Source organism: Balaenoptera ricei, chromosome 16 (assembly GCF_028023285.1).
Source record: "Balaenoptera ricei isolate mBalRic1 chromosome 16, mBalRic1.hap2, whole genome shotgun sequence".
NCBI classification, from domain to species: Eukaryota; Metazoa; Chordata; class Mammalia; order Artiodactyla; family Balaenopteridae; genus Balaenoptera; species Balaenoptera ricei.
Genome location: NC_082654.1, coordinates 48627049 through 48652482, shown reverse-complemented (window position 1 = coordinate 48652482; position 25434 = coordinate 48627049). Strand labels below are relative to the sequence as shown.

General features: G+C 46.9%; 1 protein-coding gene across 2 annotated transcripts in view; it reads left to right on the top strand.

Annotated features, from left to right (window-relative positions):
* The window catches only part of WDFY4 (WDFY family member 4), a 252587-nt gene that overhangs the window by 40042 nt on the left and 187111 nt on the right, over positions 1-25434 (top strand). For both annotated transcript variants that reach the window (XM_059899978.1, XM_059899979.1), the window contains exons 12-18: positions 6861-6954; positions 19739-19953; positions 21149-21243; positions 22183-22408; positions 22823-22899; positions 23940-24161; positions 24836-25014. In XM_059899978.1, the coding sequence (XP_059755961.1) occupies positions 6861-6954; positions 19739-19953; positions 21149-21243; positions 22183-22408; positions 22823-22899; positions 23940-24161; positions 24836-25014 (1108 nt within the window). The remainder of the gene's footprint in view (positions 1-6860; positions 6955-19738; positions 19954-21148; positions 21244-22182; positions 22409-22822; positions 22900-23939; positions 24162-24835; positions 25015-25434) is intronic.

The following is a 25434-nucleotide window of genomic DNA, read 5'->3' as shown; positions in this document are numbered from 1 at the left end:
TTGGGCTCTAACTTGTAGATGGCATCAGGCCTGATTCTTTACAGATAACTCCTGTGTCAAATGTCATCCTGGTTTCACAATGAGTAATTTTTAAATGTACAAGAATCAGATTTCATAAATAGAGTAATTTTTCGGTCATTAAAAGAAATACATCACCCTTGACCTTCTCTAATGGTTAGAAAAGAGGAAGTGAAACCCCAGCCTCTCCTTAGAGAGTCTGTGGGGTAAAGGACAAGGCAGGGGGCTGGGCATGGTGGACGGGGTGCTCATCCATGCCCACCACTGACACTTGGCATCCCCTTGGGCATGCAACTTGGCTTAGACCTGTCCATACACAGTGGGCTCTGGTCTCCAGAAGGAAGACAGAGGCTGTGGGCCTTAGACTCAGGCCTGTGTGCTCTACACCTTAGTGTTCCTTGGGCCTTTTTATCTCACTGAGCTTTGATTTCCCAATTCAAATGCGGGGATAACAAGAGTATCCACATTGAGGGGTGTTGTGCGGTGAGGACTGGAGATGATAATGGTGTTAGTTAGATAATGGTCACAGCTGCTGTTTACTGAGCACTTGTTTGCCAAATGCTGTGCTTTGCTTTCACAAGCATTAGGTAATCTATGTAACTACGATTAAGTAACATTTTTCACAAAATAGAAGATATGTATTATATAAATCCCAAAATATATAATGAGATTCCCAAGATACAGAATATTTAATCTCTATGAAACATAACACACTACCCCCTTCGCAGCACGTGTGACACACACACACCCCACGCACACAGCATACACATACACACACACACACACGCACACACACTCTCTCTCTCTCTCTCTACAGTGGAGCTCAATAAATGGCAGCTGTGGTTGTGGTTAATCATGCAGACCTTCTCTGGTGTTTACCAGATCCTGCTACCTGGGAAGGATGACATCCTTCTAGGCCAGCCAATCCACAGTGTGGGTCTGGAGAAGGTGGAGAGGGCAGTGGGTCAAGCATTTTTTTAAATTAATTAATTTATTTATTTTTGGCTGTGTTGGCTCTTCATTGCTGCTCACGGGCTTTCTCTAGTTGCAGCGAGCAGGGGCTACTCTTCACTGCGGTGTGCGGGCTTCTCATTGCGGTGGCTTCTCATGTTGCAGAGCATGGGCTCTAGGTGCACAGGCTTCAGTACTTGTGGCTCGCAGGCTCAGTAGTTGTGGCTCGCAGGCTCTAGAGCACAGGCTCAGTAATTGTGGCGCACGGGCTTAGTTGCTCCTCAGCATGTGGGATCTTCCCAGACCAGGGCTCGAACCCATGTTCCCTGCATTGGCAGGCAGATTCTTAACCACTGCGCCACCAGGGAAGTCCCGCAAGCATTTTTTTAAATCATGGAAGGGTATTGAATATTGTCAAATGTTTTTTTCCGTATCAGTTGAGGTGATTGGTTTTTTTCCTTTGTTTGTTAATGTGATGTATTGCATTGATTGGTTTTTTTTATGTTGAACCACTCTTGCATTCCTGGGATCTTAATCATGGTATATAATCCTTTAAATATGCTGTTGGATTTGGTTTGCTAGTTTTTTGTTGAGGATTTTTGCATATATACTGATGAGGGATATTGGTCTCTTCTTTTCTTTGTGTGGCTTTAGATCAGAGTAATAATACAGGCTTCCTTGCTGTTCCCTGAACATGCCAGACATACTCCCACTCTGGGGGCTTTTGCACTGGCTATTCCCTTTGCTTAAAATGCTTTCCCCCTGGATATCTGCATCCCTTTTTTCAAGTCCACCCAAATGTTACCTTTTCAAACAAGCCAACCCTGCCACCCAAATTAAAATTGTAAATTGTTTCCTTCTTACACCCTAGCGCTCTTGATTCTTTCTCTGCTTTAATTTTTTTTTGCAGTAATATTTATCACCTTTCTTCATAATATATAATTTGCTTATTCATTATTTTATTACATTAATATACTATGTTATAATAATATATGATACATATTATACAATACTATATATAGTATAGTATAAATTATATAACAACAATAATTTTTATTATTTATAATTTATCTATTATGTTTACCTTTACTGTCTCTACCCTTCTTCTTACATATCAGGTATGGGTTTTACTTTGTTTAATTTATAGATGTATCCAAAATGCCAGGAAAATACTTAGGTCGATAAATATTTGTTCAATTGAATTGGATAAATTAACACCAAATGTTAGAAGCACTCCTGGCACCTTAGCCATTCTTCAGGGCTGGTGGTGCCAAGAACAGTCTCACTGTGGGTGGAAAATTCAGTGCTAGAGGCAGGATGTTTGAAAATCAAGTGTTTGTGATTGGGATTAGTCTCGTGACTTTTTCTTTCTTTATTATTATTATTTTTCCAATTAACATACAGTAAAAGTCCCTTTCTTGGTGTAGAGTTCTATGGGTTTTAATTCATGTGCAGAGTCATGTGACCATCACCACAATCAGGATACAGGACAAACAGTCCCACCCCCTCAAATAGTTCCTGAATGTTGTCCCTTCATAATGAAACCCTTTCTCAATTCCTAAACCCAGGCAACCACTGCTCTATTCCTATAGTTTTGTCTTTGTCAGAATAACATATAACTACAAGTACAAGTGTGTAGTCTTTTGAGGCTAGCTTTTTAAACTCAGCATAAGGCCTTTGAGATCCATCCAATTTGTTGTATCAGTAGTTCATACATTTTTATTGCTGAGTAGTATTCCATTGTACAGATGCAAATATTTTCTCCCAGTCTATGGTTTGTCTTTTTACTTTTAAAGTGTCATTCACAGATTGAAATTTAATGATAAGTTTGCCTATATTTACAAAAAATCCTGCTGGGATTTTGATTGGAATTGCACTGTATCTATAGATGAATTTGGGGAGAATTGAAACCTTAACTTTTTTGAGTCTTCCAATCCATAAACATAGAATGTTTTTCCATTTGTATATTCAATAGATCTATGATTTTTTTTAAAAAAATCAAGGTCTATAGTATTCAACATACAGAGCCAGAACATTTTTTATAGATTTATACTTATGTGTTTAATGTTTTTTTGGAGCACTATTTTAAAAGGTATTTTAAGTGTTTCATTTCCCAATTGTTTACTTCTAGTATATAGGAATATGATTAATTTCTATATGTAACTGTGTATCCAGAGGTCATGCTAATTCACTTATTAGTTCTAGGAGTTTTTTTTTTTTGTAATTGCTTGGGATTTTCTATGTAGACAATCGTGTTGTCTGTGAATAGTGACAGTTTTATACATTCCTTTCCAATCTGTTTTTCCAGCATGATGTTGAATAGGAATGGTGAGAGGGGACATCCTTGTCTTGTTCTTAATCGGCGTGTTTCTCCTTGGGTTTCTCCTGCCTGGGACTCTCTGTGATTCCTGGACTTGCGTGGCTATTTCCTTTCCTACGTTAGGGATGTTTTCGACTATAATCTCTTCAAAAATTTCCCCAGGTTCTTTCTCTCTCTCTTCTCCTCCTGGGACCCCTATAATGCAAATGTTGTTGTGTTTAATGTTGTCCCAGAGGTCTCTTAGGCTGTCTTCATTTCTTTTCACTTTTTTTTCTTTATTCTGCTCAGTGGCAGTGAATTCCACTATTCTGTCTCCCAGGTCACTTATGCGTTCTTCTGTCTCAGTTATTCTGCTATTGATTCCTTCTAGTGTATTTTTCGTTTCAGTTATTGTATTGTTCATCTCTGTTTGTTTGTTCTTTAATTCTTCTAGGTCTTTGTTAAACATTTCTTGCATCTTCTCGATCTGTGCCTCCATTCTGTTTCTGAGGTCCTGGATCATCTTCACTATCATTATTCTGAATTCTTTTGGCGGAAGGTTGCCTATCTCCTCTTCATTTAGTTGTTTTTCTGGCGTTTTATCTTGTACATAGTCCTCTGCCTTTTCATTTTTTCGATCTTTCTGTGACTGTGGTTTTCCTTCCACAGGCTGCAGGATTGTAATTCTTCTTGCTTCTGCTATCTGCCCTCTGGTGGATGAGGCTATCTAAGAGGCTTGTGCAAGCTTCCTGATGAGAGGGACTGGTGGTGGGTAGAGCTGGGTGTTGCTCTGGTGGGCAGAGCTCAGTAACAGTTTAATCTGCTTGTTTGATGATGGGTGGGGCTGAGTTCCCTCCCTGTTGGTTGTTTGGCCTGAGGCAACCCAGCACTGGAGGCTACAGGCTCTTCGGTGGGGCTAATGGCAGACTCTGGGAGGGCTCATGGAGTAGTTCCCAGAGCTTCTGCTGCCAGTGTCCTTGTCCCCGTGGTGAGCCACAGCCACGTCCCGCCTCTGCAGGAGATCCTCCAACACTAGCAGGTAGGTCTGGTTCCGTCTCCAGTGGGGTCACTGCTCCTTCCCCCTAGGTCCTGATGCGCACACTACTTTGTGCATGCCCCCCAGGAGTGGAGTCTCTGTTTCCCCCAGTCCTGTTGAAGTCCTGCAATCAAATCCCGCTAGCCTTCACAGTCTGATTCTCTGGGAATTCCTCCTCCTGTTGCCAGAGCCCCAGGTTGGGAAGCCTGACGTGGGGCTCAGAACCTTCACTCCAGTGGGTGGACTTCTGTGGTATAAGTGTTCTCCAGTTTGTGAGTCACCCACCCAGCAGTTATGGGATTTGATTTTATTGTGATTGCGCCCCTCCTGCCATCTCATTGCAGCTTCTCCTTTGTCTCTGGATGTGGGGTTTCTTTTTTGGTGAGTTCCAGTGTCTTCCTGTCGATGATTGTTCAGCAGTTAGTTGTGATTCCAGTGCTCTCACAAGAGGGAGTGAGCGCACGTCCTTCTACTCTGCCATCTTGAACCAACTTTCTAGTCCTTAATTTTATTATTTATTTATTTATTTATTTTTTGGCTGCATTGGGTCTTCGTTGCTGCGTGCAGGCTTTCTCTAGTTGTGGTGAGTAGGGGCTACTCTTCATTGCGGTGCACGGGCTTTTCATTGTGGTGGCTTCTCTTTGTTGTGGAGCATGGGCTCTAGGTATGCGGGCCTCAGTAGTTGTGGCTCACAGGCTTAGTTGCTCCGCGGCATGTGGGATCTTCCCAGACCAGGTCTCGAACCTGAGTCCCCTTCATTGGCAGGCGGATTTTTAACCACTGTGTCACCAGGGAAGTCCCTGCCTTGGCTGATATTTGAATAGTGAACCAGCCTTGCATTTGTGGGATAAGGCAAATCGGTTGTAGTGCCTTATTTATTTTATATATAGTTATATTTGATTTCCTGTAGTTTATTGAGGATTTTTGCACCTATTTTTCTAAGACATGTTGGCAGGTAGTTTTCTTTTCTTATACTGGCTTTGTCTGCTTTTGATATCAGAGTAATTCTGGTCTCATAAAATGCATTGGGAAGTGTTCTCTTGTATATTTTGAAAGAAGTTGTTTAGAATTGGTGTTATCTTTTAAATGTATGGTAGAATTCACCAGTGGAAACATCTGAGGCTGGAGTTTTCTCTGTGGAAAGGTTTTAAACTACATATTCAGTCTTTGTGGTAGCTATAAACTGTCCTGGTTATTTATTTCTTCTTGCTTACTTTTGGTAGTTTGTGACTTTAAGGGAACTGGTCCATTTTATCTAAGTTGTCAGATTTGTGTGCACAGAGTTATTTGTAGTATTTTCTTTTCCTTTCTGTGGGGTGTGTAGTGGTATTCTCTCTTTCATTTCTGATGTTGGTAATTTGTGTCTTTTTCTGTCTTTGCTAGCTTAGGGAGTGGTTTTTCAATTTTTAAAACTTTTTCAGACTTCTTCCTGAGCAGTTCTCAAAGCCTTTGGAATGTGGTTTAGGGTCAGATCCACACATGTGCAGCTCAGAATTGAGCTCAGAGGTTGATACACAACTTAATGGTTTCACTTTCTTAGGTCTCCTCCTCTTCATCATCTTCCCAACACTTTCTAGCTCCCTGGGATCCCTTCCTTCTCCTCTGTCTGGAAAGCTGGAGCTTTAGTTTCTCTGCTCTGCCATGCACTTCCCACCATTGCATCTGTCTCTGGGGCCAAGCAGGGAGAGCAAAAAGAGAGACAAAAACATTGGGGATTTTGCCCGACTCTTGGGACCAGAGTTCCTCTGGTCAGAGAGAAGGGTTCCCCTCCCTGAGAATTTCAGATGCCTGCCTGGTCACTGCTGCTGCTGTGTGGTATCTTGGAGGCTGAGGTGAGAAAGAATGGAGAAACCCAACAAAGAAAATTCCAGGAATTTTCCTCCATGCTCTGGGCCCTGTTGGAGCCTCTTTCCCCACTCCTTAGACTAGAAATAGAGCCTTCTCTTGGAGGCTGTGTCTGTCCTGTCCACACGTGGTGCACGGTTCTTACTCCTTGTAAGCCCATTCCGGGAGATGCTGGAGGGGGAAGCCCCAGGAAACATGTTACCGGTTGCATGGTGCTTTGGGTTTGGTTTCCTGCTTTGCTACCGTTTACTTTTCAGAGTCCTCAGAGAGCTGCTTATGTGTTCTATCTGGGTTTTTAGTTTAATTCAGTGGGTAGGACAGAGTAGAGTGTGCTTACACCATCTTGAAGGGATCCAGACATGGTCCTGTGTGTGTTTGTTTGATATAAAATGAGAGCTTCTCCACCTCCCACATATCTGGAGAGAGGGTAGAGGCCCAGGGAACTAACTTCCGTTAAGCATCTGCTCTGTGCCGGGCACTGTGCCTTAGTACACAGCGGCATTATTCTATGACTCTACGCGGAAAGTATGGCATTGTTAGCTCCATTGTGCAGTTGGGGGAAGTTAGGCTCAGATTAATTAGTTCAAGGTCATATAATTAAGTGGTAGGCTGCAGTTATATATCATGGCCTGTCTTAGAAAGATCCAGAAAGTTCTGTGGAAAGCAGAAGAGAAGGCTTAAGTCTGATGTCCTGCTTCCCTCTCTCTGCAGGACGGATGAAGGTGATGCTGTGATCATGCACCCCGGGATCCTGTGCATCATGGTGAGGCTGCTGCCTCAGTTGTACCATGAAGATCACCCTCAGGTACTTGTTGTGAACACATGAGTTTGTCTTTTTCACGTGACTGATCTTTTAAGCTCCTCTGGCCAGAGACTCCCTTTCCCTTTTTGCCTTTGCCTCCAGTCCCCTGTATGAACAGAGCCTCCTTCATGAAGTGCCTCCTGCAGGGGAGTATCAGTGGGTCTGAGACCCTTGATTGAGTTCTACCCACCCTTCCATGGCCACTCAAAACAGATTGTTCCTGTTGGTGATGTGACCTTCTAAAAACAACAGCCAAACAAAAACTGAATGAAATGATTTTATTTATATGGGACTTGCCTTCATGAGGCAAGTCCCATATAAGTACTACATATAGTGCTGGGCATTGGTGGGACCAGAAGTCCTCTGCTCCCCATTAATTTATCCATTGCTTGGATATTGGCTGTGACCCTGGCTCGGCGCTCTATGTAGGACATGCAGGGCTAACAGGATGAGAACTGAGCACTGTCCAAGCAGCCCACATCTGTGGTGGGGCCTGGGAGGTGGTGGTGGGGCAGACAGACTAAGTAAATAAGCTCACAAATGAATATACAATTACAAATTGTCACAAGTGATATTAAGGGGAAAAAATGGGTGCTGACAGAGAATAATGGGAATGGAAGTGGGGGGGAAGACCTAATTAAATCTAATTTAGATGAAGGTGTGGATGTCAGGGAAGCCATCTCTTAGATGGTGACATTGAAGCAGAGCCCTGAAAGATGAGTAGCAATTAAGCAGGTGGGAAGGAGCCTGCTGCAGGTGTCTGGGGTGGGAGAAAAGCGGGAGAGCTGGAAATGTGCCCGATGGGGCAGGCGGAGGAAGGCTGCCGCCCTGACAAGCATGGGGTTTTATCCCAAGGGCACACGAAGTCTCTCTCAAGTGAATGGAGGGGGACATCATCAGGTTTTTGTATTAAAAATCTCTCTTGTTGCATGGAGGGTGGCCTGGGAGTGGGGCTGTGTGGAAGAGAATGGGGACAGCAGTTAGGAAGCCATGTCCACAGTCTGGTAGCACATGGTGGTAGCTTGATTACGGTGGCGTTTGTGGGAAAGTGTGTAGAGCAAGGAGTCAAGAGACCTGTTGGGAGATAGAATCAAGGCCCTGAGATGAACGGGGTGCAGGAAGCGGGAAGAGGGGGGCGTCAAGGTGGCTCTTAGCTCCTGTCCTGGCAGCACTGACGGCCCCACTGCAGCGAGGCGCGCTTGTACCGGCGAAAGCAACAGAACGAGGCAGATTCTCAGGAAGTGCTCTCAATTTAGAGAGTATGTTCTCTAGAGGTTCTGAGAAAGAAACTCGAAGTTGAGGAAGCCCTGGAAAATACGCTCTTGAATTAGCAGCAGACGAAAGGAAATTACTTGAATTGAGCAGCTACCATGTACCAGGCACGGTGCCACACCCTTTCACTGATTATTTACCCTCATAGATGTTTGGTGGGGAGTATCATTGTTTCCATTTTAGCCAGTGGGGAAACCGAGTCTCAGACAGTATACATGCCTTTTAAGGATTCTGAGTTGGTGGACCTGGTATTAAATGTGGCCCTACCTGGTGGCAGTTCTTACGGTCTTTCCCCTGCACAGCAGTGGCTTCTGTAGGAGAATGGGGGCTCACGGGCGTGCGGGTCCAGCTTTGTTTTGTCCTGGAATTAAAAAGGAGATGATATGTTTTAAGAAGAAATTGACCCTTGAACAACCTGGGGGTTAAGGGTGCTGACCCTCACACAGTGTACTACTATCTCTGCCTCAGAAACAAAGGAGTTGATAAATGACTCACCCAAGGACAGGAAGGTGAAAAAGTTTGGATAGAATCAGGACTAGTTTTGATTCCACATATTGTGATCTCTAATTGAACATAAACTTTTCCCTACACTCAGTTAAACTTAAAGATCTGTAAAATGAAAATACAGGTCTTATATTATTTAAAAAAATCCATGCATAAGTGGACCTGTGCAGTGTAAACCTGTGTTGTTCAAGGGTCAACTATAGGGGTGTTATTAATCATTGAAAATGACAATGGCTTAGTAAAAATATTGCAAATCCTCCGAAATCGGTGAGAAGTGGAGTGGAGGAACAAAAGCCTTGATGTGTAGGGAAGGGACTGTTTTTACTTAGGAAATTCTGTAGCAGTAGGTACAGGAGTTAAAAAAGGACTAACTCAATTCCATGTCTACATGTCTCTTTGTAACTGGATTCCTTTATCTGGTTCCTGATCCTCTGCTGGAAACTGATGATAAAGTGATTATCAAACCAGTGAGTAAGGATGCATCTAATAGTGAAATGGAATGCACTTTATATCTTTCAACATTTATGGAACAGCAGTAGCCTGGGCTAAAATGGGTTTGATTGCTCCTTTAGTTATCTATCGCTGTATTACAAAGTGCTGCCAAGTTAGCAATAATGGTCTCGTTCTTTCTCGTGGTTCTGTGGGTCAGGAGTTTAGACAGGCACCACAGGGACAGCTTCTGTCTGCTCCACATGGTATCAGCTGGGCATCAAGATGGGTTCTCCACTCACAGAGCTGGCACCTCTCAAGCTGGCTCAAATGGTGAGAGGCTCCTAGGCTGGCCCAACGGGGTCAGATGTCTGGGGCCTTGGGTAGGGCCTGACTTCTCCTCCATGTAGCCCTCACTGTCTGGCTTCTACCTGTATACCTCCACCTGGATTCTCTGGCAGGCCACGTAGCAGCTCAGGGCTCCCAAAAGCACAAGAACAGAAGGTGCCGAGCCTTCTGGAGGCTTTTGCCTGGAACAAGCCAGCATTACTTCCATGGCATTCTGTTGGTCAAAGTGAGTCACAGGTTCAGCTTAGACTCAACGAGAAGGGACCTATGTCTCCTTTACTGATGTGAGGGGTGGCTTGCGTGTACAGGAGAGGGGGAATTGTTGGGGGCCATCTTTAAAGACCAGCCACCACACTTGCCTTAGGCATCTAACTGACGGATAAAATTATTTGACCCCTAAATCAAATGTCTTCGAGTCTTTTGGTTATCTAAAGCCTGGGACCTTACTTTCTTTTTTTTTTTTTTTTTTTTCTTTTTGAGCATTTAACTGGCTTTACTTTCTTTACCTTAGTATTCAGGACAGGTTCTGCCTGGAGCATATTGGAAACTAATACACATTGAGCGTTACTTCTATTCCAGGAACATTAATCAGTGTTCATAACAGCTCATTAAAATGAGAATCTCCCCGTTTTGCAGGTGCTTGAAGCTCAGGAAAGTTGTGTAACTTCCTAAAATCATGGAGGTGTTGAGGGGAGATCTAAAACTCACTCCCAGGCTCAAGGTCAAGACATGTTTGATGAATAGATCTCTCATCTCTGCAGCTCTTGCAGAATGCAAGGTCATGCATCTTGGCGTTGCACACTTTTCCAGGGGCTATCACCTTATTGTGAGGAAGCCTGGCTTCCTTAGCTGTATTTCATACCCTGCAATGCACTTGCAGTGAGAACAACCAAGCCAGTGGTTTGGGTGGTCTTAGCAGTCAAACGGTTGCTGATAAACACATTGTGCAAAACTCCACCATGAGGATGACTGACGAAGTGATGCAGAGCAGACAGTGGCCTGTCCTTCCGCTTCCTAGTGCATGAAGACTCTGTGGATGAGCCCCAGTTTCAGATAAACGCCATGAGTTGTCACATCAGTGTGTGGGGAGGAACTTTCCCTCATCCTGTGATGGTAATTGGACAAATTAAGTATGCAAATGAGGCTTCCACTTGGTAGGATTCTTTTTCTCTATTCAGGTCACAATAAGTAATTGAGGAAAAGTCTAACTCTCACGCACTGTCTCTCAAATATGCAAATGAAATGTAGTGGTACATTTTCTCAAAAATTTTCTGCAGATGCCAAATCAGCAGCTATTAAAAGTTGGGTAATTATAGTAATTAACTTCTGAAAGGTGGGGGAGTCGGTGGGAAACCTCATAACAACAAACAGAATAGTAAATCAAATGAGAAATGAGACACACACAAGAAAATGCTGAAATGAGACTGACTGAAGGACTGCAGGTTTTGGGGCAGAGGAAGCAGCTGGAAGTTTCAGTAGATGGCAGTGTTACTAAAAAGATGGACTGTGAGGTCCCCCACATCTCCCTTCAGGTGGGCCTGGTGATTCCCAGCATCCCTATGCTCTTACCCACTTTACATCCCTCGGATGCTCTTCCTACCTTATGGATGAGAAATTGATAGCTTTCCAAGGTACAGATATCATTTTAGAAGCAGCAACTTAACTACTTACATGGGTTGTCTGGTTTATTTCTAATTGTGGCCACATTAAATTTGTTCTGTTCATGACCAAGAGGGGGTTTTTCCCTCTGCAAAACGCTACCAGTGCGAGCTGCTCTTGGAAACAAATAATCCAGCTGATTTTTTTTCCTCTTGTATCATCTCCAGTATTAAAATTGGACTGTAGGAATTTTATTGTGAATGTTGCTGTACTAAGCACAAGGCAAAAGTGGAGTCCAGCTCAGTTCTGTTGGAGCTGAGTTGGCCCCTGGAAGAAGTAACTAATTGAGAAGAAAGGCCTTTTCTCTTTCTTTCTGGCATGCTCAGCAGCCATGAGGGGCTTGCTGTAGGGACGTGGCTCTGGGCTAGAACTCTGACCAGTAGTGGAGGGCTCTCTCGTCCCAGCACCACTGCACTTCCGTTCATGTCTTAGCAGAGGGTTATTTGCTCTGTGCATGACAATAGGAACTCAGAGGGTGGGAAGTCAGATCCAGTTTCACAGAGGTGGAACTCAGCCTGTGTTGGGGCCACCAATGTGATGTATTTACTTTTATGAATAATTACGCAGCACCTACTAGGTGCCACTGGGGATTCAGAGACCAATGTCACAGTAACACACAGTCTGAGTTTGAGGGTGGGTACTCAGACGAGTGGAGAAGATAGTTAGATATTCTAACTGTAACAAAGGTTTGCCCACAGGGTCTTGGGGCAGAGGGGAGAGAAAGCCACACAGAGATGGGGACACTGGAGCTAGACTTCAAGGAAGAGACTTGTCTGTGCCAGATCAGGTAGAGGAGGGCGGGACAAGACATTCAGACAACAGAGAGAGGCACACGTGAAGATGCCCATGTGGGGACTTCAAATTGTTCAGTTGGGCTAGGATAGACCATGCGGGTAGAAAGGCAGTAAATGGGGCAGGAGAAGTAGGTTGAAGCCACATCATGAGGGGCCTTGGGTACCATGCACAGGCAGTTGGATTTTATTGGATTACCATCCTTTGTCATTGTTGTCATCGTCATCACTGCTGTGTTTAATGAGCACCCACCATATGAGGCTCTGAAGATGACGGATTTTGGTCAAATCTCTCTGCCACTTAACAGTCACAGAACCATGGCAAATTAGCTAACCTCCACGACCCTTAATTTTCTTTGCTGTAGTATGGGGAGAATAATATCATCTTCCTCATGGCATTATTGTGAGGATCAACTGAAGCAATGCAGGAGCACTTAACATGGCAAGCAGAACATACAAGGCACCATGGGAAACACTTGCTGACTGGTGTGGCTACTGCTATTAGTTGCCAAAACTTTACAAGCATTTTATCATTTGATCTTCATAATAACCCTGCAAGGTAGACATCAGTATTCCCACTTTACAGGTGAGGACTTGAAACTTGTAGCACTTAAGTGACAGAGTTAACACCGTAACTAGGTGGTGGATGTGCCTGATGGGAGGCTGCAGGACCTCCTGCCACTGCACCAAGTTGCCTTCCGTGTAGGGAGGTGGTAGCCGTGGGTGGGAGGCAGTTGGAAAGCAAGGACATGATCAGACCTGGGCATTAGAGAGACTGTGGTCTATCGTCAGTGTACACCTCCCCTCACTGTTGGGTGTGTTCCAGATTCTACTGCAATGGAAGCCTCCCATACAGTATGATGGGACAGAAAGAAGAGCAGGCTCGGGCTGCATCTGTCAATTGATTTGCACCTCGATTTGGAAAGGGTGCCATTTTCTGGAATTAGCCTGTATTTCGAACACATTGAACTAATCATGTGGGTTTCAAATAGCTAAAGTATCGACAGCATTAATAGCCCTGGATAGCATTGTGTAAGGGCAAGCTATCTGAAAAGAGCCATTTCCTTCAACAAGGAAATTGGCAAAGTAGGAGTCTTGCTTTATTAAATTACAACACATTAGAAATTTCAAATATGTTGAATTTCTATGTTTCTTCTGCTCTTTCATTCTGACCCCATTCTTCCCCAAATATTTCTGTTGTCCCTGAGTGGAAAAGTCTCAGATCCTGGTCAAAATCCAAGTGACTTCTTAGGGTAGCCTCTTAAATAGAGCAAATAGACATAATCTTGCATGGAGATGAAGAGCATCAAAAGGAAGCTACAGTGGACATAGAATGATGGAGTGGAAGTTAAAGTTGATAGGGTGAGCTCTGGTCCGATTATCTGGCGACCTTTCTTCCAGTCCTTTACCATCATTATTTCTATGACTTACACAGGCCACTTCCTTTCTCTGCACCTCAATTTCAGCTACTCAGATTTGGCCTAGATCACAGGGGTTGCAGACACAATGTCTTGCGGCCAGAGTCGTAAAGTAAATGTGTAGGTGTAAACAATAAGGAATGGTGAGACCTGTGGTCATAGGGAAGTGTACTTGCCCTGCCTAGAGGTACTCACATCTAGCTAAGGGGAAACAGGACAAAAGCAAAGCCAAACTACCCCCACCAAATAAAACACATCTGTAGACCATCAGTTTATGCCCCTTATGAGACACTGAGTTCCCTTCCTTATAATGAGTGCTTGACTCAGTGTTAAAATCATGGGCTTTGAAGTAAGACCTGGGTTGGGGTGCCAGTTCTACCACTCACTGGCTATGTCACCTTAGGAAATTGTTGTAAGCTCTTCAGTCTCAGTATTCTCATAATAATATTTTCCCACTGAGAAGAGTAGTGGGAAGTATAGTTCGAGAGTACTTAGGACTACCTGGCATGCAGTATGTGCTCTCATACCCCCTACCTTTCTCTTCTGGCTTTGGTACTCGGTGTTCCTAGGACTCTGAGTCACAGTACATAAAATTTTAGAAATACAAAATGGAAGGTAATACATTTTAGGTATATTTCCAGCTGGCATTCTACAATTGATAAATTAATTGATAAATACAAATGATAATTAATCAGGAACCTTACTGATACAAGGTAAGAAAAGAAGACTGCAACTAAAAGGGATTAATATTCTGAAAACACTCGCATCCTTTAAGGAAAAGTACTTTCACAAATGCTGTTTCTGTTGACTCCCACCAAAAACATACCAGTGATGTAGGTATTTTCATTATTCTCATTTTAAAGCTAAGGAAACTGAGGCCCAGAGAAAGTAAATAACTAGCCCAAGTTTCCCATTAGTTAGTGTCAAATCAACATGAGTACCTACTTCTGGGTAGATATTTGTGTGCCCTGTGCCCAGAAGATGAAGGAAGGGTAAATGTCTATTTGGAAGCTCAGAAGCAACACACCGGGGCTGGAGTCACAGAATGCTTGGAAATGGATCTCTTATCTCTGCAAGAGACTGTGGGCTCTGCAGTCTTGTTTGAGGAATCTTCTCCAGACAGTCATGTGTGGAGATCTGCTAACAACAGCAACAACAACACATCTGTTTAAAAAGTGTATCTTAAAAGAGTTGTGTCAGCAATTTACTTGGGCAAAGCAATAGAGATACTCAGGGTAAGTTAATCCCTCCTTCTCTGAGCTAACCGAGGATGCCCAGGCCACAGCGGGGAAGGGCTCTGGCTGGAAGCTGATGTTGCGTCTCACGGAGCCCACTGCTCACCTGACCTAGCTGTCGTGGAGTGAGGGGGTGTGTGTCCAAGGTGACGGAAACTCTTCACAGATGTTTCAGGTTCCAGGCTGTGCAGGCATCCTCCTGGATGGATGTTTACAAGCTGGTTTCCCTAGTAATGTCCTCATGCTCCATCTCAGGGCTGACCACAGGCTCAGGAAAGATCATCTCCCCTGCTGACCTGGCACTGTTTTCATTATTCTTCAACACTCAGTTGGCACATCACCTTTTCTGACCACCTTCTCTGGTCCAGTGCACCTGCTATTTCCTAGAACACCTTGTGCCCTTGTGCTTGCACTTACTGGGCAGCTATTGTGTTTGAGGCACAGGGATATGTGCTAGGGAAACAAGGATGAGGAGCCATTGTCTCTGGCAGCAGTTCACAGTTCTTGGTAAATAGATAGCTTGTCATAGTGTGGTGTTTATAATGATTCAAGTGTGGACACAGTGCTAGTTAGGAAGATCAGAAAAGTTTTCTTAGATGAGAGAACGTGTAAATTGTCTCTTTAACAAGTAGGACCTCAGCAAAGGGATGGGATTAGAAAGGACATTCTCAACTTTGGGCATCAGTCAAAAAGGTTATGGCGTATTCAGCAAAGGGTGAGGATGTTACTGGGGTAGAGTACATGGTGGACCAACGCGGGGGTTGGGAAGTAAAGCTGGAAAGAGACAAATATTTTATTAATATAAGATCCTAGACTTCTGTAACCAGGATGTATTGGCCATCATATGTATGTAATTCGTAAAAGAAGCAGAAGATTTAAAGCAGGCACCCACATGCATCTTGGTCTTCATTGCAAATCTATACAAGTACATCCAGGAAGCCATGCCCTTAGACATGGATTCTACTGATTCAATGGGATTTGGACCCTCTTACACCTAAACCAAGATCACAGACTCCCATGCCTATAAGGCCATGTGGGCACTGCAAACGAGTGTATTAGGCTGGTGGGGGCTGTGCACAATGGAAAGTTTATGCCCATATAAAGAGAGAGCTAATTCTAAGTAAGCAAAGATAAAAACCACAGCGACTTGTCAAATAAAGCACATCTGTGGGCTCTATTTACCTGTGACATCCCAGAAGAGCAGAGGTCACTTAAAATGTATCATCTCTCTTCCAAAATCATCAAATAAAGAACATTTCAACCAAATTGGAATAAGTGACTAGTCCAAATTTGAGTAGCTCAGTGGAAGTCCCTAGTTCTTTCTAAGTGTCTGGGGGAAGCAGATGCTGGTCATCTGATGGTTTTTAGTTAGGACTACATGATTAATGTCCAGAAGACACACTCTGGACTGATGTACTCATAGCCCACGCCTCCTTGGAGGGACCCACCCCACCAGGACCCAGCCCTCACTGGGCTCTGGGACCACCATATTAATTTGGACCAGGAGAGAAAGTGGGGGGTGGGAGAGAGATAAAGAAGATTAAACATCCACAGCTGGACAAGGACAGACTTGAAGACTCAACTGCTAAGTGGAGAAGGCAGAAAACTCCTACAGGCAGCCCCGCACGTCTCTCTGTGATAATTTGCCTTGCAGGTCCAGCCTGCTGATGACCCTGAGCGCTTACCACTGAGTCCTAATTGAACCACTATCCCCTTCCTGCATTGGAAGTAATGTGCGTTAGGAAAATCAATCCATTTGTAGGGGGAGAAACCAGACTGGTTTCCTGCTACTGCTCATATTTTCACTAAAACCCCATTTTACTGGAACCAACATTGAAAAAAACAGCACATTTTATTCAAAACAAGGCAATATTGGTATTGACAGAGCTGCAGCGATAATGAGGACGATCAATTTTCCCTCCTCCATTATGGGGTATTGAGCAATTTTGGAGTAAACTTGTGGCATCATTAGATAAGATCAGCATTTCTATTTCTCCCTTTTGAAAATTTTTTCTTTTTTGCTTTCTTTTTTGCATATTTAGATTTTAAGTATTCCTACTCTGGTGAGGAAAAAAAAAAGCAAAAACAACAACAAAAAGGAAAGCCAAAAGTCCCCAAAGCAATAAGTGAAGTGCTGGTAATAAAAATTGGAGATTGTAGACATTTCTTTTTAATCCTTATTAATAATACATTGTGTTGTTATTTTTGCATCTTATTATTTCATGCAGACTGTCTCCCCAACTCTCACCCCAAATTAAAAGACTGCAGTTACCAAATATTCCAAGTTCTGGGAGAGGGAGAGTTCTGGGCAAGAGGGTAGAAGCAGCTTTTCTGTTTTGAGAAGAGTGGAGAAGGAAGGCAGAGGTGCGGGCTCTTTGGATGTAGGGAGGGACACTTAGAGCATTGGAAGAAAGATTTGGGGAAGGGAGTCAGGAGGTTGGGGAGATTTCTACATGGAAGAGCATCTTAAAGTAAAAGACATGGAATTGTTTAGTGTAAATTAGATCTGGCATTTCTTTCTTCTGTTTCTGGTCCCTGTTGGGTTATACATGTCCCTCTAGCATCTCAGGCTGGCTGTGCAGATACCACAGTGACAGGGAAGGGGATTGTCTTCATCCATTCGGGCCGCTATAACAAAATACCATAGACCAGGTGGCTTACAAATAACAGAAATTGATTTCTCACGGTTCTGGAGTCTGGCAAGTCCAAGATCAAGGTGCTGGCAGATTCGGTGTTTGGTGAGGACCCACTTCCACACTCATGGCACTCTTCTCGCTGTGTCCTCACATGGTGCAAGGGAGGAGGGAGCTCTCTGGGGTCTCTTTCCTAAGGCCACTAATCCCATTCATCATGGCTCTACCCTCAAGACCGAAGCATCTCTCAAAGGCCCCACCTCCAAATACCACCACACTGGGGGTTAGGTTTCAACGTATGAATTTGGTGGAGGGGAACACAAACAGTCCATTGCAGGGACCATCTTCTTTGAGTGATGAGATCTCTGCTTGACATCAGTGATGTTGACAGAGGGACAAAATCCTAGCTGGGAGCAGTCCCCCTGAAAACCATTCTAATGTAGTTTATATTTTAAACTAAAATTGAATCGTCTAAAATTTTAAGTCGAAAATATTACCGAAGATATTGTAATGATGGGAATTTCACTGAATGCCATCAGTTTGAGGCAGGAGCTATAGGTGTCATGCTTTTGGAAGGCGTGGGAGGATGGGAGGGTGAGCTGTGTGACCCCTTCCTTTTTAAAAAAATCTAAAAACTGATGACAAACACTGTAATTATGTTTCACCACACATTGTAATCCTTGAAACACATATGCTACAAAACTGAGTTCACAGCCTGAAGAAGAACGCCATCTTACAAATTTCTATCCCTTAGTGATACAGACATACTCTTGACCATCTCTGGGCAGGGTGGCCTCGAATAACTACATGCACAGGGAGGTAGGTGATGGTAGAGCGAGGTGATTCTGAGTGTTGGGTCCGGAGTCCCAGAGTAAGTGCCTTTATGGTGACTCCTGGCTTTACGTTGGTAGACTAAGCTAGACATAATCTACATCACCATAGATCCCTTTTCTTGAAACCAGAGACTAGGGCAAATGTGTGCAATATGAAAAGCAGGCTAGGGTCTCCGCTTGGGTTCCCCAAAGTGGAGCCCGAGATAGGGCTACAGGTGCATGGGATTTGTGGAGGGAGGGACTCAGAAGAAGGGAGGTGAGGGAAGCAGAGTGGTGCAGGGGAAGGAGCTGAGTGAGGACATGCTATCAGCTGAAGTCTAGCTTCAGCCTGAGCCTACAGGGCGGGGCCGTCAGCGTGAATTGCACCACAGAAGCTGAAGGGCATTGGTTCATTGGCTGTAGTCTGGGGGCGATGTATATGTGTGTGTATTTATGTGTGCACACTTTTATGTATGTGTGTACGTGCATGTATGTGTACATGTACACACATGTATGCATGCATGAACATATATATGGGGGTTACATAGCAGGGCAGCTACCACTTAGGGGAGGTTGACCTCCACAGGAGGGGCAGCTGCGATGGGTACACTAACCTGGAGAAGGAGGTCTGGGTGGAGCCCACATAGCCTCCACTGCAGGAAAACTCCATTAAGATCTAACCGGTATCCTGGTCATTTCAGAGAGTCTTATACAAAGTAAAAGAAAATGTGGACAGTCTTAAAAGTTTTTATGAAGAAAATTCCACCCCCCCATTTATATATCCATGGAGGCTGGGAATTCCAGGGGTTTACCCTTTTATGAAGAAAGGAAGATTGTGAAAACAATGTATTGTATTTGGCTCAGTACTGACTGAGCTGATTCTATGCACTCTATCCTATGGGCTTCAAGGACATAAAGATAGTGAAGTGAGTTGAAATCTAGTAGGAGGAAGATAAGAGGCCAGCTGTCTGTGTGTCCGAATGTGCTTAGCACAGAGAGATGCACAAAGGATGAGGGGTGAAGGGAAGCCTTCCCCACTGGAGCCGTGACTTCAAGGGCTTGTATGAGCTGGTGTGGTTTGGCACGTGAAGACGGAGGGGGCTGCAGCTGCCACAGCCAACAGCCTGGGTGGGGCACCTCCTGCAGGCTGGCACTGCCAGGAGGATTCCACCTCCTAGGCTGGGGGCGCAAACTCAAACACAGGACTGTTGAGTGAGTGATGCCAGTGGGTAGGGGGTGAGTTGTGGGACCCGCTAGAGGGCATCGCCGCTGCCCAGCTCCCACTGCTTCTCGACAGACACAGGATGGCAAAGCAGCGTGGCCAGATCTTTCCACCTTTTGAGAGAGGCCACAAATCTGGACTTCTACGTGGAATCTCCAGGCTTTTAAATGTTAGCAATTTAGAAACGGTTTAAACAGTGTGTGGGTCAAGCACCACATGTCTCAGGCTGATGCAGCCTCTTGCTTGCCTGTTTGCAGTCTGTTTTAAGCTGTCTACCTGTTTGGCAGCTCCTGTGAGGAGGCCCCGTCTGAGAGGCCCAGGACAGATGGTGTGCGGTAAGAACAGGCTGTGAGGGCTAGTCTCCTCGCCCCACCACCAACTCAAGGCCTAGTGGGGAGCTTACCAAAGTGGCCCACGAAACATGCCGACCTCCAGGGCTCACTGCTTGCTTTGGTTACTCTTAGCTTTCCAAGGAGATCCAGTGCTCCGTGGCCAGTCACATCCAGTCCCTGGTGAAGTCGGAGAAGAACCGTCAGGTCATGTGTGAGGCGGGGATGCTCAGGACCCTCATGACCTACTGCCACCAGGCTCTGACCGCCGGCAGCAGCCCCTTGCACTCGGGGCTCAGCAGGATTTTTGAAAAGCTTGCTTCCCAAGCCATTGAACCAGACGTGTTAAGGTACCGTGTGCTGCACGTTAAATGCTGCCAAGCCCCTGGCAGCCATGCGAGTGCAAGTGGGCAGTAAGAGTGCCCCCTCCCCCTTCCCAGCGATGGACACTGCAAGTCCAGGGAGGAGCCTTGGGTCTGCAACAGTGTGCGGCCCGCAGAGCGGACATAGCCCCTCCCATGGAGCTGATGTTCTCGGGGAGAGGGATAATAAGCAAAGGGTCCTGCAGACAATACAGAATAGCGCTGGATGGGATGCTCGGTTCAGAGTGGGAGCTCTGAGGAGCTGGGAGGACCAAAGTCGGGAGGTTGGGTGTAAAGAGGGGGACTTCAAGGGAGTGGCAGTGGCTGAGACCTGTGGCCTGTGCAGTTCACCAGACCAGGTGAAGATGCCCTGCTGAGAGGGGTGGAGGCTGTAGGGGCCTGACTGCCACGAGGCTGGACCACAGGGAGCTTAGCTGGTGTGACGGGCCGCGACTGGGCTCCCTACAGGGACGGGGACAGAGGCAGCACCACTGTGTCCTGTGGGGCCTTCCCACTGCAGCCCCTCCATGAAGCCACATGTTTCCTGGAGAGCCACAGCAGGGAGAGAAGATGCACAAGGAGGAGCAGACACAGAAGACAGAAAAGCAGAGGAAAGAAAGGCTCTAGGAGGGAGGTCAAGGGTCTCTTAAGTACTTGTGGCCGGGCCACCCTGCCCTAGACAGTGTAGGTGTAGGGAGGGTGGTGCCCGGGGCCACAGGCCAGCTGGACCCCTGCTGGCACACAGGACCAAGTGCAGGGGGATGGAAGGCAGCCCCTCCAGCCAGCAGGCATGGGACCCAGGGGCCAGGCCAGCCTCTTTCCGCCTCTAGCTGTGGGGCTGTCAGACAAGGCCATCGTGCTTAGTTCAGCTGATTAGTCAATTCCATTAGAAACTTAAAAACAAAGTATGACAAAGTTATTTTCCAACAAAACCGTTTTCCTCTCAAGGTCCTCACTGGTTAAGTCAGAAGCACTTAAATTCACCAGCTCTCTGGTCTGAGTGCCAGGTCAGGGATGCCCTGTTTCCGTATGGCCTGAGGAAAGGGTTTCCAGGCAGAGAGAGGAAGGCATGGCGGGGGAGCCAGCGAGCTCTGGGATCTAGGACAGTGCTCAGATGAAGCTGGAGGAAATTTCTGCCTGCAAAATGTCTTCATTTGGTTCTCTTGTTTGTTATGATATTCAGACAGTTTCTAGGTTTTGGAATTGCTCCGCCTCCATCGGCTGCAGCGAAAATCCTCAGTTCATCTCACGTACATGGAGGGGACTCTGGATGCCCAGGTGAGGACAGAGGAAGGAATAGGGGCAGGATAATGGGATTTAAAAGACAATATGCATTTCTTGTAAGGGATCCTTTACGACACATGGGAAGCAGACAGATTTAAAAATGATTTTGCCTGCTGCTCAATGGAGCAAATGAGGAAAAAGCAGAAGGCTCAGATCAGTGGTCCCCAGATAAAGACCAGATATGGAAGGAGCGAGACCCCTACCCCCATACAGGATGGTGATGATGAGTGTGTACTTGACCCCTTTGGGCCTGGAGCTCAGAAACCTTCATGTCACGGCGCACGCAGGAGTGCCCAGCGCTGGCCCTGGGCAGGGGAACAGTGTCAGCTTTCTGCACAGCTCACAGCTCAGGGGAGTTAGGAGGTCAGGAGGACCAAGCATTGGCCTGGTACCTGGAAAGATGCTGGTCTAGGGAACCAGCTTGGAGAAAAGAGAGGCATGGACACGCTGAATATAAGATTGCATAGGACATTGAGGCAAGGAGGCCCAATTGAAAAGCAAGGACGGAGAGTCAGGCTTGAGTCGGCAGCCAGAGGTGGGAGACAGAGCTTTCGAGGAGACAGGCTGTTGTGAAAGAGAGTGTGGAGGCTAGAGAACCAAGACAAAGCCGCAGTGAGTGACAGCCAATGGGGCAAGCCAGTGACAGCAACAGAAAACCTGTATTGGAAAGGGGTGGGGGCCACGATAGAATTAAAGTGAGAAGTTTCTAGGAGGAGCAGGTTGTCACAACAGTTCCGTGTTATCAGAATCAGCAGAGAGCCCAGGTGGGAGGGCCAGCGGAGGGCCCAGGAGGACACCCTCAGGATTAGGAACGGCATGGTACTCTGCAGAGCCCTCCTTCGGGGCTGTGGCAGAAATATGGGGGTTGTTGTCAGAAGAGGGGCAGAAATGGTTTGAGCAAAGACACAGCTCTTCTCCTGCTTGCTGCCCTAGGGTCACAGGCAGTGGCACCAGTGCCTGCTGAGGGTCCCCTGGACACCAGCCCTTGCTCAGCAGTCACACAGGCCCTCAGGCCCTCAGGGCCATCCCAGGGCTCAACCACCGCCCTTCAGACAGCACTGAGCCTCATCTCCATGACCTCCCCACGCAACCTGCAGCCTCAGAGGGCAGCCCTGGCTCCATCCTTCGTGGAATTTGACATGTCTGTGGAAGGTTATGGGTATGACAGGCTTTCATATACTTGAAATACACTTTATTAATTTCCCAGTGCCTTGGGTGAATTATAATATTGATTACAAAAGTGTAGTTCCCATTGTCTCTCACACTCAGCTGTGGAAAATGTCTGGGTCATGGACACCCTATCTTCTCAGTGGCTTCTTAGAGGCAGTGTCCCCAGCTGTCTTGGGCCAGGACCCTCTCATTCCCCTGGTGTGTCTGCATTCTGGACTGCCCTCCCCTCTAGCCTCCAGAGAAGATTCCTTTCTTAGGGTCATGGTGCCAGCATCAGGTGCTTTCTGTCCTTGGGGCCTCATGGTCTAGGAGGGAGTGAGACCCCTGCAGAAGGACAGAGGGGGAAACCTCACGCCAGAGGTTGGCTTGCGGTTCAATGATCTGAGACACTTTCCTGTTCCAGCTGTTTGTTTATTCCAACCCTGTCTACGGTGATGGGAACCAGCACTGAATACTCGGTCTCTGGAGGGATTGGGACAGGTAGGTGCTTCCCTGGGGGTTTAGCTTGCTGAGGTCCCCTCCCCGACCTGGGAGTAAGTCCTTGGGGAACCTTGATTTCCGATTTCCACTTGGCATTTCCAGAAAGCGTGAGTCTTCCTCTTGGTCCCGCTTGTCCCATTGGTCATGCCTGCCTTGGGACAGGGATGTCCTGTTCACTGTGCATCCCATGGCTCTGCACAGAGAGGGGGCTGTGTTAGCACTGATGGGCTCGGTGGGTGAGTTGGTGGCTGAGTCTGGCTTTGATGCATTTTGTCAGTGATTGAGAGAGGCTGAAATGGGACACCTCACCCCACCTTACGGCTCTCTCTAGAGAGGAATATGAGTTCTCTGTTGATGGCCATCCAGTGTTCGGCTCATGTGGGGATCGGCTGGGCCTTGGCCTGCTTTGTACAGTGCTGCACTCAGCTGAAAACCAGGCACCCCCTGTTAGGAGAGCCAGGGCCTGGCTTTCTATGGGACGGTGGGTGCTGAGGAGCCATTACATTTACGGCCCATCGGCGCAGGGTTCCAAGCCTGATTCTGCCCAGTCAGTGAGGGCAGTGGGCCCTGCCTGTTCCGCTAACCCTGTTACGAGGCAGGAGGGCATGGGTTTCCCTAGAGTGGAATATTCCCCGGGCAAGGCTTAGCCAAGCTAGGCCGGGGTCCTCTGCCCCACATAGCACATGGCCTGGCTTTAGACCAGCTGACATGTGGGCGACATGATGATGGATCTCAGGGGTGTGCCACCTCTCCACTCCCTTGGCAGGGCAGCATGGAATAATAGGTGGGCCAGCACTGGAGAGAGGCTTCGAGGATCTAGGCTCAAGTCCTGGAGGGAATATGACTTATTGCTGCAAGTGTGAATAAGGAGACAAGAGCATCCTCCTGCGTGGGGTCATTGTAAAATAGGTGTGAGTCAGGTGGGGCACAGTGCTGGCACACCGTAGGGCCACCCCTGAGCTGAGTCAGAGCCACAGTGAGTCTAGACAGGCTTCCGCAGCAGGACAAAGCCTAAGGGCGTGCTTGTGTTCTGACCCCAGGCGCTGCCAGGTCCTTCCCTCCGCCAGGCGGCCTGACCTTTTCCTGCTGGTTCCTGGTCAGCAGGCACAGCTCAGTCACGGAGGGCCACCCGCTGCGCTTCCTGACCGTGGTACGCCACATGGCCAGGACCGAGCAGCCCTTCGTCTGCTTCTCCGTCAGCCTCTGCCCGGAAGACCTCTCCTTGGTTGTGTCTACAGAAGAGAAAGAGCTTCAGCCCCTGGGTAAGGGTTCACCCACCCCTGGGAGAAGTGGGGCTGAGTCCGCAGCTCCTGGCCCAAGAGCCAGGGGGACCCGCCCTCCCTCAGTTGTACAGGTGGCTGGTCCTGGCTCTGCCTCAAGGAGCTCAGCCCGGCTCTCCAAGCTCACCTGCCTGCGATGGCCTGAACTGGCCTGAGATGGCCAAGGCCAGGGTATTACGGCCACGCCTGTTCTTGTGTGCCCCATTTCATAGTGAGACACTGACACTGGAAGGCCCAGGGTTTGGCTTGGCATCCTTTACACACAGCACAGCCGCCTAGGCTCCTTCCCTCGCAGGTATTCGCCACCCTGTGTGCATCACTGTGGAGGCAGCAGTCTAGTGAGGGGTAGACCCTGCAGCCTGACTCCTGGGCTTGAACTCTGGCTATGCAACCTTAGGCAAGTTACCTAACCTCTTTGTGCCTCAGGATGGTAACATGGAAATCACGATAGTGCCTGGCACAAAACAACCTTAGGCAAGTTACCTAACCTCTTTGTGCCTGGCACAAAGCAAGAGCTCCAGCAATGACAGCTGCTGTTGGCAGTATTCTATGGCGGGGGGACTCGGCACTGGCTCCATGGGCACAAGGCCCCCCTTCTGCCGGGTTGTTGCTGTCTGACACTGCAGGCCAGGTCTGGTGTTTGTGTTCTCTTCCAGATGTCATGGAACCCGAGGATGACCCTGAGCCTTCTGCGGGACGCCAGCTTCGGGTCAGGTGTGGCCAGCTGCTGGCCTGTGGTCAGTGGCACCACCTGGCTGTGGTTGTCACCAAGGAAATGAAAAGGAATTGTACTGTTTCCACCTATCTGGATGGACAGGTCATCGGCTCAGCCAAGGTGAGATGGTTTTCCCCAGCTGTACTTGCCCCATGGCCATGCCTCCCGGCCACACCACCCTAGAGTGGCCTCAGTTCAGTTCTTTGCTTTCTTTCGGCAGCAGCGTTGGTATCTAATGAAACCCCCTTGCTGTCCAGAACACCTGGCTGAGCTCAGGCAGAAAAAGAACATCTTTAGATGATGGTCACACAACCAGGGCAGAAACTAAAACATGGAAATAAGAATAGTCATGACAGTTATGATTTTAAGAATAGTCATAAGAGAATATAAATCTCCAGAGTGAACAAAACAAGGCTTCTCACATTTTAAGGTGTGAATTCCCCAGGGAGGTCTGAGCAGGACCCAAGGTTCTACTTTTCTAAGAGGCTCTTTGGTGAATCTAATGCAGCCAGTCTGCATGCTACACTTAGCAGCAAGACA